At 48.0% G+C, this 16,034-nt stretch overlaps 6 protein-coding genes across 7 annotated transcripts in view; 2 read left to right on the top strand and 4 right to left on the bottom strand.

Moving 5' to 3' along the window:
- LOC117895647 overlaps positions 1-1,306 on the top strand; it is a 63,711-nt gene extending 62,405 nt beyond the window's left edge. Inside the window, exon 7 of the mRNA XM_034803430.1 lies at positions 8-1,306. Within this exon, the coding sequence (XP_034659321.1) occupies positions 8-370 (363 nt within the window). The 3' untranslated portion in view covers positions 371-1,306. The remainder of the gene's footprint in view (positions 1-7) is intronic.
- Positions 1,203-15,814, bottom strand: LOC117895642 (vacuolar protein sorting-associated protein 8 homolog). Its single transcript, XM_034803425.1, has 4 exons — positions 15,597-15,814; positions 13,349-15,517; positions 11,805-13,268; positions 1,203-1,223 (listed from the first exon to the last, which is right to left on the bottom strand). Exons 1-3 carry the CDS (start codon positions 15,696-15,698, stop codon positions 11,820-11,822), a joined length of 3,720 nt encoding a protein of 1,239 aa, XP_034659316.1. The 5' UTR covers positions 15,699-15,814; the 3' UTR covers positions 1,203-1,223; positions 11,805-11,819.
- LOC117895643 (zinc finger protein 37 homolog) lies at positions 1,994-4,910 on the bottom strand. Its single transcript, XM_034803426.1, has 7 exons — positions 4,164-4,910; positions 3,998-4,108; positions 3,681-3,758; positions 3,520-3,624; positions 3,449-3,463; positions 3,147-3,284; positions 1,994-3,091 (listed from the first exon to the last, which is right to left on the bottom strand). The coding sequence occupies exons 1-7, from the start codon at positions 4,884-4,886 to the stop codon at positions 2,024-2,026; spliced, it is 2,238 nt and encodes a 745-aa protein (XP_034659317.1). The 5' UTR covers positions 4,887-4,910; the 3' UTR covers positions 1,994-2,023.
- On the bottom strand, positions 4,976-6,655 carry LOC117895645 (zinc finger protein 624-like). The gene is made up of 2 exons (XM_034803429.1): positions 6,078-6,655; positions 4,976-6,006 (listed from the first exon to the last, which is right to left on the bottom strand). Exons 1-2 carry the CDS (start codon positions 6,534-6,536, stop codon positions 5,146-5,148), a joined length of 1,320 nt encoding a protein of 439 aa, XP_034659320.1. The 5' UTR covers positions 6,537-6,655; the 3' UTR covers positions 4,976-5,145.
- LOC117895644 (regulator of MON1-CCZ1 complex) lies at positions 6,867-9,364 on the top strand. Of its 2 annotated transcripts, none has more exons than XM_034803428.1 (7): positions 6,867-7,040; positions 7,102-7,585; positions 7,647-8,036; positions 8,093-8,351; positions 8,427-8,826; positions 8,887-9,091; positions 9,157-9,364. In XM_034803428.1, the coding sequence occupies exons 1-7, from the start codon at positions 6,933-6,935 to the stop codon at positions 9,234-9,236; spliced, it is 1,926 nt and encodes a 641-aa protein (XP_034659319.1). In that variant the 5' UTR covers positions 6,867-6,932; the 3' UTR covers positions 9,237-9,364. The 2 variants fall into 2 exon arrangements, with proteins under 2 accessions (XP_034659319.1, XP_034659318.1); XM_034803427.1 differs by having other exon boundaries at positions 7,644-8,036.
- Positions 10,203-11,242, bottom strand: LOC117893664 (BTB/POZ domain-containing protein 9-like). The gene is made up of 2 exons (XM_034800354.1): positions 10,457-11,242; positions 10,203-10,334 (listed from the first exon to the last, which is right to left on the bottom strand). Exons 1-2 carry the CDS (start codon positions 11,240-11,242, stop codon positions 10,203-10,205), a joined length of 918 nt encoding a protein of 305 aa, XP_034656245.1.
- Positions 15,815-16,034: the final 220 nt, after the last annotated feature.

Raw genomic sequence — 16,034 nt, 5'->3', positions numbered from 1 at the left:
TCCAAAGAAATACAATTTCCAGGGCCACGAACAGGACATTCCCATGGTCGTCTCATCGGCACCGAGCAGTGCCTACTACTCGGATCTGTCCGTGACGGCCATGCCCGGCGGTGGCGGGCCAAGTGGCAGCAATCAGGGGGCCTACGAAATCGTTGGACTGAACGTGATGTCACAGCCGTTGCCAAATTGGGATCACCATGGCGGTGGGGCGAGTGCAGGCGGAGGAGGAGGCATTGCCACCACTGGACTGATGCCAGGAGACGCGGTAGCGGCGGCGGCGGTGGCCGCAGCCATGACACAGCGACGAGCGCCTCGATTGGCGGCCATCAACGAGACGAGCACCAGCACAGTGCCCTCGGATTATGTCTAAGAGAATAAAGAGAGACAGAGAGGGAGAGAGAGAGGGAAATGAATGTGAAATTGTTCGGCGAGCTTAAAAATGTTAATAGGATCTAGGCGATATATACCGTTATACACACCCCATAGATCGTAGGCGTATATACGATTTATATAGAACTTATCTAAGGATACGATACCATCTACCATCTACCATCTACCATTTACCATCTACCACTTAGTGCTTAGAAGACAACGACTTGTGTCTTTCGTTTAATGTCTGAATTGTAATCTATAAATGATAAAAAATATGATATTGAATACGGGAATATATTTATATGAATATACAAGGCGAGAATGTATTATATATCTAGTGTTTATATAGTATCTAAGCAACGATTTAATCGTGGGTGATATTTAGCCTATAATATGCTATATTCTTATGTTCTATATGTACTTTAAAGCATTTTCTAAAAATGCCAACATTTTTCAATAGCCTTAAGGACGACAAACGAAGCGAAAATAGAAGACAGAAACCCGCAAAACCGTAGTTTCCCCCCCAAAAAAAACAATATAGGAAACGATATATACAATATACGAATACAAATACATCAATATTTATACATACACGCGACATATTTACAACCATTTAGCTCACAGAACATACAGATTTAAAGAGATCTATCAAACGATCTATCTATCTATAAAGAAACATATTTACAACGATTTTAATGCAAAAGATTTCACAATATTTACGCAGTCGTGGGGGAAATGTGGCAGCAGCACAGTGGCACACACACAGACATCATATCATTTACCACAATATTCAATAAACTATATGCATACATAGCTATCTATATACCGATATATACACACACACACACACACTCACGAATCACAGACTCACCTTTAGCAGACGTCGCGACGTATTGTATTTTAGTTTTTACGGATAGTAGGCTTTCCTCTAATTTAAAAAACAAAATAAAATAAAACACACGCATTTCCTGTACATTTTTTGTTTTAGTTGAAAATATAATTAAACAATTTAATGCTATTTACATTCTGAATCCCCAAAACAAAGCAAGTGTTTCTATGGTACTCATGCAGAAGATGGGGAGGAAATGCACGCGCTTCAGTTAGCTTCTTTTTTGGATGGGATGGGATGGGATAACAATAAAAGGCTTAATTTAAACTCGTATCATTGGTATTTTTTTAACATTTTAACCATTCAATGGATGGACTATAATCTTAACTGTATATTAAATAAATAAAAAACATTCACAGAGGTAAGAGTATTCGAACCCATAAACGATATGCTGAATGAGGGTCAGCTGACCATCAATGTATGTACACACAAATGTACCTCCTTTCAGAGCGTATCGGAATACAGTTTCAACCATATTTTAATGTTCGTATCACTATTTTTTGTATACATTTGAACCATTTAATGGTTGGACTAGAGATCTTTCTTCTGAAATGCGATCGGAATGTTGTCTTTTCAGAGGCAGAAGGAGTAAGAGTATTCAATCTGAATGCTAAAGATCAACCAACTTTTGAAGTAACTCCTTCCAGATCAACTGCATTTTATATTCGTATCATTAGTATTTTTTCAAAGGCTCTTACTCAATTCAATCCTATTCATAGACAAAAAAAAATGCATTTAATTCTAAATTTCAGATAGAAGAACTTATTTTTGAAGCAATTCGCTGCCCACCACGGTAATCGACATGGGCACCACGGAAAGCACAGGAACTATGGAGACAACAGGAGTTGGTGGTCTCGGCTTGGATCTCTCGTGGATCTTTCGGTGGGAGCGCAGTGTGGCGGGCTGGGTGAAACCCTTGCCACACTCCATGCACTTGTAGTTCCTCTCGCCCGTGTGAATCATCTCGTGATATCGCCTCGTGTGGGACCTCACAAAGGACATGTTGCAATAGCCGCACTGATATTTCCTAACAGCTTCATGGATCGCACGAATGTGCGCTCCCAGATTGGTCGAACTGTTGCAAACCTTCGAGCAGTGCGGGCAGGACCAGGTGCGCTCCAGAGTGTGGTGATTGATGTGGACTTTGAGCTCGTGCAGGGTCATCTTCTTCACGCCGCAGTGGGGACACTCGTAGTTCATGATGCCCTTGTGTCGCATCGTATGGTCCAGGAGGTGGTGCCGTTTCCGGAAGCGCAAGGAGCAGCCCGGCTCCTCGCAGGCAAACGGCATTTGTATCTTGTCCTTGTGCGTGTACCGATGATGATTGAGCGTGGCCAGAGTGTGGAATACCTTGCCGCAAAACTCGCAAGCGTGCGACTTGGAGGCGGACCCTCCTATATCATGGGCTTTTCGCTGGTGTGTCACCAACGTTGCCTTGTGACGGTATTTCTTGTTGCATCCCTCCTGTTCGCAGATGAACCAATTTACCGTGTGTATCTTCATGTGCTCAGTGCGTTGCTCCCGTCTATTAAAGCTTTCCGCACACCCAGGCTGTTTGCAGGGAAAGAGCAGATGGCCACCATGCTGCTGCTTGTGGATCTGGCAGCGTCTTTCGGAAGCAAATTTCTTGCAGCAGATGTCGCACGTAAAAAAGCGACTGACAAAGTCCTGATTGGAAGATTCTCCTATCACCTCTGCTGCATGTGACTTGTAGGATTCTTCAATCGCCTCTCCTGTATGTGATTTATTTTTTTTCCTTGGTGTCTGGCTTGAACTTTCGGAACTCTTTCCGTCATCTGTGCTCTCGATCTTCGGTTGCTCTGAAGGGACCTAGGAGACCAGTAAATCTGCATAAATCGTTCCACGCCTATGTTTTCCAACTCACCTCCTCTACATGTGGATTTGTTCCATTTAGATACTTGTCCAAAATTATTCTTTTTAATGAATATGGACCATTTTGATAGACATTTGGGCGCGGTTTGACGCTTTTGGAGATATCCAGACGATCCTGGTCTGAATTAGCCTAAAATACGAGAGAAATCTGCATAAGACAATGTTTAATTATGGTTTCCAACACACATTTTTGGGATCTTTTGGTATCTTTTCATTAGATTCCTTGTTTTCTTCCGCAGACTTCTTTGCTTCACTTTGAGGACTCTTTTCGCCTTTGGAACGGTTGAGTAATACCTGTTCTGAAATAGACTAAAATACGAGAAAAGTCTGCATAAATGGTTGATTGTTTATGGCTTTCCAGTCACCTTTTCGTGATCTTTTGACTTGACTTCTTCCACAGTTTTATTCTTTGCACTCCGATGACGCTTTTCTTCTGAGGATCGCTGGAGAACATAAAGGTCTGTAGGAGCCTAAAAGACAAGATAAATCTGCATTAAACGATGACCGAATTTGGTTTCCCAGTCACCTTTTCGGGATTTTTTGAAGTCTTTCCATTAGGTTTCTTGACTTCTTCAACAGTTTTATTCTTTGCACTTCGTGGAGCCTAAAATACGAGAGAAATCTGCATAAAACGATGAACGATTACAAATTACCAGTCACCTTTTTGGGATCTTTTGGACTCGTCCCATTAGGTTCCTTGTCTACTTTCACAGTTTTATTCTTTGTATTTCGAGATCGCGTTTCTTCTGAGGAACGATTGATAAAATCCTGTTCTGAAAAGGTCTAAAATACGAGAGAAGTCTGAATGTACATATCTATGAACGCTCATAGTTTCCCAGTCACCTTTTCGGGATCTTTTGGAGTCTTCCGATTAGGTTCCTTGCTCTCTTCCTCAGTTTTCTTCTGTGCACTTCGGGGGGGCCTTTCTTTTGAGGAACGCAACTTTGTATGAACCTAGAAGATCATATAATATGAATAAATTGATGCCCGTTTTGTTTTTCCCACTCACCGTTTGGGGGTTTTGGTTCGTTTCATTTTGTTCCTTATTCTGCCGTGACGTTTGATTACTCCTTTTGGCATCCATAAACTCCAGCAGCTCCAGCTGTGTGGACTCAATGGCTGGCACAGGATTTTTCCATACTATGGATTCCGAGGGTTGGGCAGGAATTATCTGTATGGATTCAATGAGGACAGGACTCGAATTTATGGGTGGAAGGGGCGGCTCAGGAATCTGATGGATGGATGCAAGCAGTGGCACACGACTTGCATGAATGGTTGTAAGGGGTGACCACGGACGTAGCTGTGTGGATTCCATTTGCGGAACAGGACATGGCTGTATGAGTTCAATGGGTAGATCAGGAGCTAGCGCTATGGGTTCAATGGGTGGAGCCGTGCTTTTCCTTGCCATCAGTAGGTCGAATTCGCGTAGAGTCTCATTCACATCCGGGATATCCACACCGACATCCACATCCGCATCCGTTCCTTCTTTGATTGCGCGCCATTTGGTGTCTGCTTCTATGCAGAGGGTACGAAATGCGTGGAACTTTTCCAGCTCCTCGTAGCAACCACAGCAAAGGGCACTGGGCAGCGTATACTGCTCCCGCGGATCCACCGACAAATTTGTGCAGGCTGTGAACATTGCTGCCACTTTGGGGATCTGCAACAAGTTGTATGCCTCGTCCTCCCATTTGACTCGGCAGCAGCACACGCGACACTTGTCCAATTTATCCATTTACAGGGATCCTTTTTCCCGAGACGCAATTTCATTGAATATCCTGCTGCTTCTTTGCTTTGCTTTTGTTTATGTTTGGCGTTTTGCAATACTACTTCTGTCGTGCTGCATAACGTGTTTGCAGTGATTTATTTGGCGACTTTTTCAAATCAAACACCTGTTGTACAACTAATAATATTTAAACGTGGCTTAAGCGAACTACAAATGAGAACTGAAAAAATAAACCTATGAAACCGATGGCTTGGTAGCCTCCTTCCAATCAAAGTTCCTTATCTTTAACAAGAGGCGTCTGAGCCTGATCCTTTTTATGGATCTTTCGGTGCTGGGACAGGGTCGAAGGCTGGGTGAAAGCCAGGCCACACACTTCACACTTGCATGTCCGCTCGCCTGAGTGCGTCAACTCGTGATAATTCCGCGTGGTCCGCCTGGTGAATTTCTTGTCACATTTGCTGCAGGCATAGTTCTTGGCCTGTTCGTGAATTGCGCTTATGTGCATCTTCCTTGCGTTTGTGCTCGTCAACACCTTGGGGCAGTGCGGGCAGGGAAAGGTACGCTCCTTTGTGTGACAATTAATGTGAGCCTTCAGCTCGCTTTTTGTTGTCTTCTTGAGGCCACAGTGGGGACACTTGAAGTTCTTGATGCCCTTGTGCCGCAACACGTGTTCCGCGAGTATCGGCTTACTGTGGAAACGTTGAGAGCAGCCTGGCTCCTCGCAGGCATACTGCCTCTCCATCTTGTCCTTGTGTGTGTACAGATGGATGTCAAGATCTTTCGCACTTTTCATGACTTTGCCGCAGAACTCACACACATGCAATTTGATGTTCTTTCCTATGCCATGGACTTTGCGCTTGTGGACCTGCAGGGCGTGTTTCCTGCAGTAGCTCCTGCTGCAGCTCTCCTGGTCGCACGTGTACCACGTGCCCGAGCCGTCGTGCCCCCGCAGATGTACCCTAAGGGCCTGAAATGAACCGAAGCTCTTGTCACAGCCAGGCTCTGTGCAGGGAAAGAGCAGGCTACCATCGTGTACTCGCATGTGCGCTTGCAGGCGACTCTCATCGACAAACCCTTTCGAGCAGATCTCGCACTTGAAGGCCAAAACCGGCTTTTCCTTTGGGGGAACCTGGGCGATCAGGGAATTTAATTTGCTTATATAAATCAGGGATTGAGGCTGCTCAATGGATTCCCACTCACCTTTTTTGTCTTTACCTTCGTGCTTTTCTTTGCCTTTTTCTTTGCTTTCTCCTTAGTTTCGTTCTTTAATATTTGGCATGGTTTTTCCCCTCGGATTTTTTCATCGACCAGCACCACCTCGATGTCTTCAATGGGTGGGGCGGGGCTACTCGTGCGCTCCGATGTGGAGAGCGACATGTCGTCTGATTCCATAATTGTATACGCCGAGTCCCCTTTCTGCAAGCGCCATTTGGTGTCCGCCTCTATGCAGAGTTTACGGAACGTATGGCACATCTGCAGCTCCTCGTAGCAGACACAGCACAGCTTGCTGGGCAACAAGTATTCCTCCCGCGGGTCCACCAACAAATCTGTGCAGGCGGTGAACATTTCAGCCACTTCGGGCAGTTGCAGCAAGTTGTATGCCTCTTCATTGTAATCAATGGGGCAGCAACAGATGCGGCATTTTTCCAGTCCATTCATTTTTCTTTATAAAAAGATTTTGCGTTCAATAAGTTCTCCGGTTTTTTCTTTGGATTCACAACACTGCAGTCAGATGGAACGAACAGCTGATTATCGATAGGCAGAGTAGATGGAGATGTGCATACTTGAAGTCACTGTGACCATAAAATATTTTTAAAAGAGATTAATTGCTGATTTTATTATATATTAATGGGAAACGGGAAAATCATAATGATCAGCTATTCAAATATTACAAATCTCTGTGAAAAGATTAGTTGATATTCATGTGAAATGGACTTTATGAAGATGTGACTCACGCTGAACGTGATGTACATCACGGCCATCCACTGAATGTCATCTCTAATGGTGGGCGGCTGAAAACAAGGTTTTTATTTGAAAATTGTTATTGCAAAAAGAATGGAAAATTCGAATGGAATCCATTATATTGAGCTGTCGAGGATTCCCATACGCTTCGATGCCGTCAGCCAGCTAACGAACGTCTTCTTCGATGACTCGAACAAGCAGGCAAGAGCGTTCGTCAGCTGCTGGAACTACTTCTTAAAATGAATCTCTTGCCTCGTTGCAGATCTTTGCTGTGCGGTCGGGTGGTGCCACTGGGGTTGTCGTCAAGGGCCCTGTCCCCAACGAAGACACGGTTATATCCTTTTGCATGAACGATCGTGGTGGAGCGATTCGTTCGATTAAATTCTCGCCGGATAATCAACTACTGGCTGTGCAGCGAAAAGAGAACGCAGTGGAGTTCATCTGCTTCCAGGGGGAGCAGCCACTGCTGCAGGACATCATCACGCATCAGGTGAAGACTATGATCCATGGCTTCGTGTGGATCCACAACCGGGAAGTGGCCCTGATATCCAACACAGGTGTTGAGGTATACACCGTGTTGACGGAGAAGCGTCAGGTGCGCTCTGTCAAGTCCCTGAGCATTAGCATCAAGTGGTTCGCCTGGTGCTGCGATGCCAATGTGGCCCTGCTCTGCACCACCGAAGGCAACAGCCTGGTGCCCGTTCTGGTCAAGCAGAAGGTCATCACCAAGCTCCCAAAGGTGGACTGTGAGTGCTCCTGGCCCCTATACAGCTTTCCAGTCTTCTTTAATGACATTTCTCTCAGTAGGCAGTCCCAGTCGCGAGGTCCAGGAAAGCAAAGTCACCCTGGGACAAGTGTATGGCGTCCTGGCTGTGCTCATACTCCAGTCGAACAGCACAACGGGCATGATGGAAGTGGAGGTGCATCTGTTGAACGGTCCAGGACTGGCTCCACGAAAATGCCATGTGCTGCGCCTCAGCCTCGTTGGGCGCTTTGCCATCAATACGGTGGATAATCTGATTGTGGTGCACCATCAGGCCACTGGGACATCGCTGCTCTTCGATATATCCCTCACGGGCGAGGTCATTCAGGACATCACATACCATGCGCCCGTTTCAACGGGTCGTTCCATCAAACCCTTTGGTCTGAAGCTTCCCTCGCTATCGCCCGATGGACAAATCCTCCAATGCGAGCTGTGTAGGTACATTCGAGGCCCATTTAATGTGTAATCTGATGTCGTAAATACCTTGCAGACTCCACCCATTGGGTGCTGTTCCAGCCAAATATCGTGATCGACGCAAAGCTGGGATGCATGTGGTACCTGAATCTGTGCATTGATCCGCTGTGTAATCTGATCTCCGATCGCATACGTCTAACAGAGTTCTTGCTGCAGCGCAGCAGTGGCAAGCAGGTTCTGCTGAAGGTCCTGGGACAGCTGGTGGACGATCAATACAAGGGCACGCTGCTGCCCGTCCTGGAGACCATTTTCAGCAGGATAAACAAGATTTATGCGTAGGTTAAAGCGCTCTCTGCTCTGCTGGTATACCCTCTAGCTGACACCATCTTGGCACCGCCAACTCTTTTTAGCTCCTGGGTGCAGTTGGAGCTGCAGAATCAGACGGCTCAGCCCTCGAATGTAAAGACAACTACGGTGAAGCACTCCTCACCGCCCATTGTCCTCATAGAGCAGCTGGATATGGTGCAGATATTCCAGAGGATAGCGAAGAGGCCCTACACCGAGACCATTTTGATGCTGTACCTCCAATCGCTGAGTAAATTCAACATTGCCGCCCAGGAGGAGCTCTCCAAGATGATCATCAGCGAGCTGATCCACAATCGCAGCTTCGATACACTGCGTCGTCTCGTTAGCTATTCCATGCTGCTGGAATCCAAGGCGGTGGCTTGCTTTCTGCTCTCCCATTCCGATGTTAATACGGCCATCTCCCAGGTGGCCATCGACATGCTGGGCAAGATTCAGGCGCATGAGGTAAGCCACTGTCTATCCCTGATACCCTCTGTTCTCTGCCAAGTGCGTTCTTCTTTTCAGATCATCGTTGAGGTGATGTTGGGGCAGGGCAAAGTGATTGATGCCCTACGTTTGGCCAAGAACTCTTTGGGCCTTGATAAAGTCCCGGCTCGCAAATTCCTCGAGGCTGCCCATAAGACCAGAGATGATTTAATATTTCACAGTGTTTTCCGGTTCTTTCAGATGAGAAATCTAAAATTGTATGAGACTCTGGCTTTTCCCAAAGGTAAGTGGAGATTTCTATGTTTCGGTTTCCGGATCTATTATTAAATATCTCTTCTGGATGAGCAGCGGAACAGTGCACGGAGTTTATACAGCATTATAATGGCACTTTTCCCACGGACAACTCCCTGAGGCCTCAAATAATTTGAGGAACTAAATGAGAGACGTGATTTAAGAAAATTCATAAATCTTTTTCAGAATCGTAGTGCAATGTGGAATATACATATTTGGATATGGTTTTATATGCATAGTCCTTAAATATACTTCTTTAAGGGTATTTTTGTCCAGTTTTTGTCTGGCCACACTGCCAGAGAGTGAGAGAGAGAGAGAGAGAGGGGTGCGCACGCTGCGAGAGTCGATTTGTTATCGAATTTGTTCATTTGTGTGTGTAATCTGTGTTCTGATGTTGTGGGAATTCCCCTTCTACGTTTTCCCTGCTTCAAATGATTTTATAATCTTTAAAAGAGTTCGCTTATTTTCTTGGTCACTTTTTTTCCAGTCTCAAAGTTTGGATCCATGGGATGAATATTTTCAAACAAAATTTAGATTTTCATAGTTTATAATCATTGTCCATAAACAAATTCAAAGCAGTACTTGCTTTAAAAAAATATACACTTAAATATAAAGAAATAGTATTTATAATTCGTGAAAGTTTATGTTTAATATTTAAAATATTTTATTTTACAGTAAACAAAATTAAACTGCCCCTTACTTTACAATCTATTTTACCAAATTTTTCGTAAATTTTTAAAGTAGATGCTTCTTTATTTTCTATTTCTGTTATTGCTAAATGGCTGAGTCGTTCTTGGCTCATTTCTCAAATAGTTTATTTTTAGTTAAAATTCACTAAAATATGTCTTTTAGTTTGTGCAGATGTAACTGAATGTTTTAAATTGCAGTTAATAACTTTGTTTGTTCGCATTGTAGCACTTCAAATTTTCACAATTTGTATTTAATTGCAAAATTCGTTAGTATTCCATGACTTTTTTATAAATATTAACAAATTTAAGGGTAAAGTAGTGGCCAATTAGGTGAGCCATATATTTTCAAAACTGCGAAACATATTTCGAACAAAGGGTTTTCGTCAACAACATCTACCAAATGTGAGAAAAGTGCTACTCTTCGTAAATGGCCACCACTGTACAAGGACTGCACTGCTCCACACGAATGAAGCAAACGGGACGCGCCGTAAACCGACAAACAAATCCCGTTCCCACAGAATCCCAGTGGGTCTCGTCAAGTGACACCTTCAGGTGGCATTCCGCAGAGCGACCATCATTATAAATCCGAATACAGTTTATTATAAAATGATAAACCCAGAATTCTCATTTCCGATAGAGCTCGTATAATTTGGGTATACCACATTCACCCCCGGCAATTTGGTGGCTCGATAGGGCAGATTCTTTCCGATGTTCACTTTATCAATGGCGTCCACTACGTCGTCCAGTTTGAATATGCCAGAGGGTCGCACCACGTGCAACAGTTCATGGACACTCATGAGCGGAAGACGTACGAGGGAAAGTAGCGTCTGGCTGTCCTCGCTCGGTTTGTTCTCCCTCCATTTGCATAAAGACCGAAAGAGTTCCACTTCGGGTGCAAAGAAGTGGTCTTGGCGCAAGAGTTCCCCAAATGCCTCCTTGGAGAGCATTTGGATGGAGTCGCTTTGGAGTAAGGCGAGCGAATTGGTATTCATAAAATCTAAGCATTTGTTGGTCAGTTCGGGCATATCGTATAGTCTCGCTGCATTCAGGATCACGCACACGTTGTTGACAGCTAGCTTCTGCTCAAGATATTTGTTTATAGCCGTCCCTACGTATTCCAAGCCGTAAAGATGTGCCAGGTTAAGCACATCTAATGTCTTATCCATACCAATTTTGGCAAAAGTAAGCTTGTCCGAGTAAAGGTACTCGAGGATTGACTTGAAAGCCTCCAGCGGCACCTCCAGCTGAATTTCATGTTTCTTTGACTCGGCCATGTCCCCGTAGAGCATGGCTCGAAAGTACTCACAGCGCGCCGCCAAAACGAGACGATGGGCTGGAAGCCGCTGATCCTCCACCAGGAAAACTACGTCCGAATAAAGATCGTTCATGAAAAGACGGCCCATGTCCATGGCGATGGTTTGAATGCCGTCGGTATTGTTATCCTGGGTGCTCATTTTCTGGCTGATTTATTTATGTTCTTTACAATTAACTTCGTTTTCTATGGCAATGCGTCAATCCCTTAATAGATTGATTGCGTTGTATATCGACCTATCGATATATTGTAGCTAAACATAGGAAAAATTGATATATTTGAATAGCTATTTAAATTGCTTAGGTGAATTTCCGTAATAGTTGTTGTTATTCTTATGTATATGTAGCAAGTGCGTTCTTTGGAGTTGTTTGTACGTACATTTGAGTGAATTTATGTACAGGGTATGCTAATAACAATACTCATGTAGGATGGATGCTCTTCTTAACATAAACCTTCAATGAATAGCGTTCGCGACGATACATTTGTGCCAGTGTTGGCAAGGGTTCGTTAGCTCACCCACCCGCACAGCTGATTCAGAGAATAAAATGCCCTCTCGCTCGCACAGCCGGGTTTTCGGGCACAATGCTTGGGCATATTTTTCTAGCCGTTAAAACGCACCAGACTATCATGCAAATTTATTTACTTACACATCGATATATAGGATATGGAAAAACATTAAATACATAGAGGACATGGACATGGACAGGGGAAATGCAGTGCTAACAGAAACGTCTGGGCGGTGCCTTCAGCTGCAGTGCACCCATCTCCATGGCAGAAGATTGGGACAACAGGCGACGATTGGCTTGTGGGAGCCACAGGCAGCTGCTACTCTGTCCGTCAACTCCTAGTGGAATATTCGCATAGCAGCGCGGACACTCCTCCTCTGGCACTTGGGGGCACTCCGCCAGACAGTCCTCGTGCAAGGCATGACCACAGCAGCCCATCACGAGGAACTGTGTCTGATTGCTCAGCCGCTGGCGGCAGATGCAGCATTTGGTGCTGGTTATCCACAAGCCGCGCCGTGCCACACGCTGCTGCCTCGCGAATTGCACGTGCAAGTTCTGGCAAAGAGCATCTGCGGCAGTGCGCAGGGCTTCCGTTTGATGCCGCGAACTGTCCAGCATTCCCATCAGCAGATCCTTGATGTCCCCAAAGCTGCTGTTCACATTGTGGGGCGTGTTCATGATCAGCTGCACGAGATTGTGCAGATCGATGTGCTGCGAGGCCTCGTGCAGCATGGCCTTGGTGATGGTCTGCAGCTCCTGGTGGGGCAGAATGTATTGCAGCAGTGTGAACCAGCAGCGCTCCAGCTCCTGCGGCGGCAGTCTCTCCACGGATCGGGAGAGCAGAGCCGAGATCTGTTGCGCCTCCTCCACCGCCGGCTCGCCTGCCGCCGCCCGCAGCATATCCATGGAGAGCTCAAAGGCTTTCGCGTAGCTCTCCTGCTTCTCGTAGAGGTAGATCACAGCTCGATTGAGTCGATGGCGCTCTGCTATGGCAATGGCTTGCTCCAGGCGATAGCCGCAGTTGGTGGCCAGGAAGTGCTCCACTGCCGCGGCTGTGTCCAGTTTGCAAAACAGCTCCAGCAGCAGCTCCATCTGTTCCGCCTCCAGCTCGCACTGGCGCTCGTTCAAGCACTTTAGGAAGCAGAAGAGCAGGCGTTCCTCCTTCAGCAGGGTCTCCAGCAGCTCCATTATCCGCCCCGGATAGTGCAGCGCCAGCAGGCGCGTTGTTTCCTTCGCATTGATCGTCAGCAGCTGTCGCAGATGTTGCTTCAACTGCGGATAAATGCACCGCCCGGGCACAGACACATGTCGCTCCATGTACGCGAACATTGTCTCGTGCCTGGACTCATTCTGGATGTAGCAGTCCAAGATGTTTTCGTACCGCTGCAGCTTCTCCAGGAGATACTCCACCACATAGTAGCAGCGCGCCCGTTCTGCCAGAGCCAGCTGCTCCTCGTCGCCGCTGATGTCCGCCAGGCAATTGCTCGACAACAGCTCATGCCAGGCGCTCTCCCGCTCCGAATGCTGGCGACTGCTCTCATGCTCGATGTGTTCCTGCGCCAAGTGGCTGAGGACGCGCTGCAACAGCTGCCTGTCCCGTGGCAGGCACTGCATCGAGATCTGCTGGGCAATAAAGTTCAACAGGCAGCCAATTTCCGCCCACTAGAAGGAGACATGGAAGAGAGTTTGGAAGCGATAAGTGGAAAGTGCCAAGTGGCGAATGGCGAATATCGAGCTCTTACTGCGGCATTTTCGGGCGTCATGATCTCGAGCAGCAAATAAATGATCCTCTTGCGATGGGAGAAGCCCAGCTCATTGCTGAATTCGCGCTCCTGAAAGGCCAGCGAGATGACATTGAGGGTCTCGCGCGTATCGAACTTCAAGAGTGCCCGCAGATAGGGATACGGCAGCTCCTCTTCCTCCCGGCCCGCCTTGGAATGTTGCGAGGTGAGACACCGCAGGACATCGTGCTTCACCTGCTGCACCTGCTCCGCGGGTATGTCCCCCGTGGGATAGCCCCTGCCAGCGAGGCAACTGGAAACGTACACCAGCAGGCAGTTGCCCAAATCCGTCTCCTGTGGCGTGACCAGCGGCAGGAGCTCCGTCAGCGCTGCCGTATAGTCGCTGAGCGCCTGTGTGTTGAGGTAGATCTGTGCGCGGTACAAGCGATGCCGCTTCACTGCCTTGAGCACCTGATTGAGATCGAGGCACATCCAATCCAGCTTCAGGATGAGCTTCTCCAGCTTGGCGGGCGAGCGCTCCAGCCAGTAGTCGACCAGGGCCTGGGATATCAACGGATTGACGCTGTGGATGGTCTCCCTTTCGATGTGCTCCGATATGTGCTGCAGAAAGAGCTCCCTGCTGTTGCCCTGCAGCTTCTCCCAGAGCTGTGTCCACAGCAGCTCCAGCTCCCCGATGGTGATCAAGCAATTGACTATTGATCCCAGGCAGTAGTCGGGGGCACGCGCAGAGTTGGCAATGTATTCCCTGAACAGCATTATGATGCGCTCCTTCGCTTGGGCACGCTTCCGCGGACGATCCACGGAGGCAACGTAGCCATCGAGGGCCAGTTGGCAGGCCTCCTGCCACCGATGATGCTTCACCAAGTAGCTAATCCGCTCCGACCACGTTCGCACGCCAATGATGTGCAGCGAACGGGCGCCCAGCACATACAACTGGGTGCCACGCGACACCACAGAGTTGTAGCAGGCATTGCTGCCCGCCAGAGCGAACGCGGGCGAGACATTGCCACCCGTGGCCAGTCCCTTGAACTGCGCCGAGCCGTAAACGAGGCCCGCATTGGCCATATCCATGCACTCGAGCTCCTTGCTGGAGCGCACATCCACCAGGTGCAGGATCTCCGAGGTGTCCAGCGATGCCACGCACTTGGGTCCGAGCCAGTGGGCGGAGAGGAGGCTGCCATGGAGCTGCACGTGCCGCAGGTAGAGCAGCGTGATCCTTCCATTCGACACGAAGAGCTGGTGGAAGAAGAGCTGATTGCCGCGGCCCACAACGATGACGGGATCCACGGAGCGCGAGGTGTCTGCCGCCTGGATGAGCACCAGGTGCCAGGCGAGGAGTGGCAGGCAGTCGGGTGGACCCTGCAGCACATGATATTTGATCACGCGAAGGCGCGGGCGCACAGTGACGATAAAGTACTTGGAGAGCGTTGCCAGCGCCACAATGCAGTACTGATCGAGCTCGTGGCGCCCCTGCGAGTCCATGATGAGCGGCTCCACGGCACAGACCTCGCCCCTTGCGCCCGAGAAGAGGCAGCGCGAGCTGCAGCCACGGATGCCCAGCTTTCGGGTGAAACTCAGCGACCACACAGATCCTCCCGCATCCGCACAGAGCGCCAGGGACGAGCGCGAGGTCCACTTTACGTGCAGCACTCCAGTGTTTGGGGTTATCACATCGAAGAGCTCTCGCAGGACATCCCCTGAGTGCGTGTCTAACATGGCGACCAGTCCGCGGGCATATCCTGCCAGCAGCCTCGTGGAATCCGCGTTGAAGGCGAGGCTGGAGACCGCTCCGTGGCCGTGCTTGTCCTGGTGGGCCCAGCGCAGCGTCTGGGTCACATCGAAGTTCAGAATGTGGCCGTGGGATGTGCCCACAGCTATGTAGGCGGCCACGGCACAGGCGCTGGCCGCCCCCGCGTTCACTCGCTCCCCTGCGGATGTCAGCTGTGCGGAAATGCCATGCAGCAGGGTGTATCGCATGATCGAGCCCCCGCCGCTGCGGCCGTCGCCGCGGAGAGCGCTATCCTCCCCTATCGAGGGGGTGGGAGTGGCATGCTGCACCGGCACCCCCAACTCTGAGGCAACGTCCGAATCGGCCTCAAATTCGCTGAGCACCGCCTCCAGGGTGGGCAGGACATCGGTGGGCGGAATGGCAAACTCTGCATCGTCCAGCTGTTGGTCGTCATTAATATGTTTTCAATTGAATTACGTTTCCTCTCGGCTATTTTCAATGGAGTGAAAAACTACTCACATCCTCAAAGTCGAGTTGCAATGATTCGGCCAGCAGGCTGTCGGTGGAGCCGCGATCCGACTCCAGCAGCGACTGCAATGACGGTGCCTTCAACTCGGACATGCTGCACCCTCCGCTACGTGGCGTAATAATTGCTATATGTTACTATAGTTGATAATTATTTGGTGTTTTTTCTGAATGAATTATTTTTACGCCCACTGAGAGCGGATTAGTGCTGGTAAGCGGCAGTACTTGGGAGCTGTCAACTTGGTGCAGAAAAGTATTGTGGTATTTTTTATGATATTGTACCAAGTATCGCACAAAAGCATCGAAACGCATCGTCTCCGGTGTACAAAAATATATTGTCGATTGGCTCCGAATTCAGGAGAGTAGCTTCGCTTATAATAGTCCCACATAGACTATTGACTCATTATAAACTCATTAATGATACGCAAAAAT

The sequence above is a fragment of the Drosophila subobscura genome, chromosome J (genome assembly GCF_008121235.1).
Source record: "Drosophila subobscura isolate 14011-0131.10 chromosome J, UCBerk_Dsub_1.0, whole genome shotgun sequence".
Taxonomy (NCBI): Eukaryota; Metazoa; Arthropoda; class Insecta; order Diptera; family Drosophilidae; genus Drosophila; species Drosophila subobscura.
This window is presented reverse-complemented; position numbering and strand designations above follow the sequence as displayed.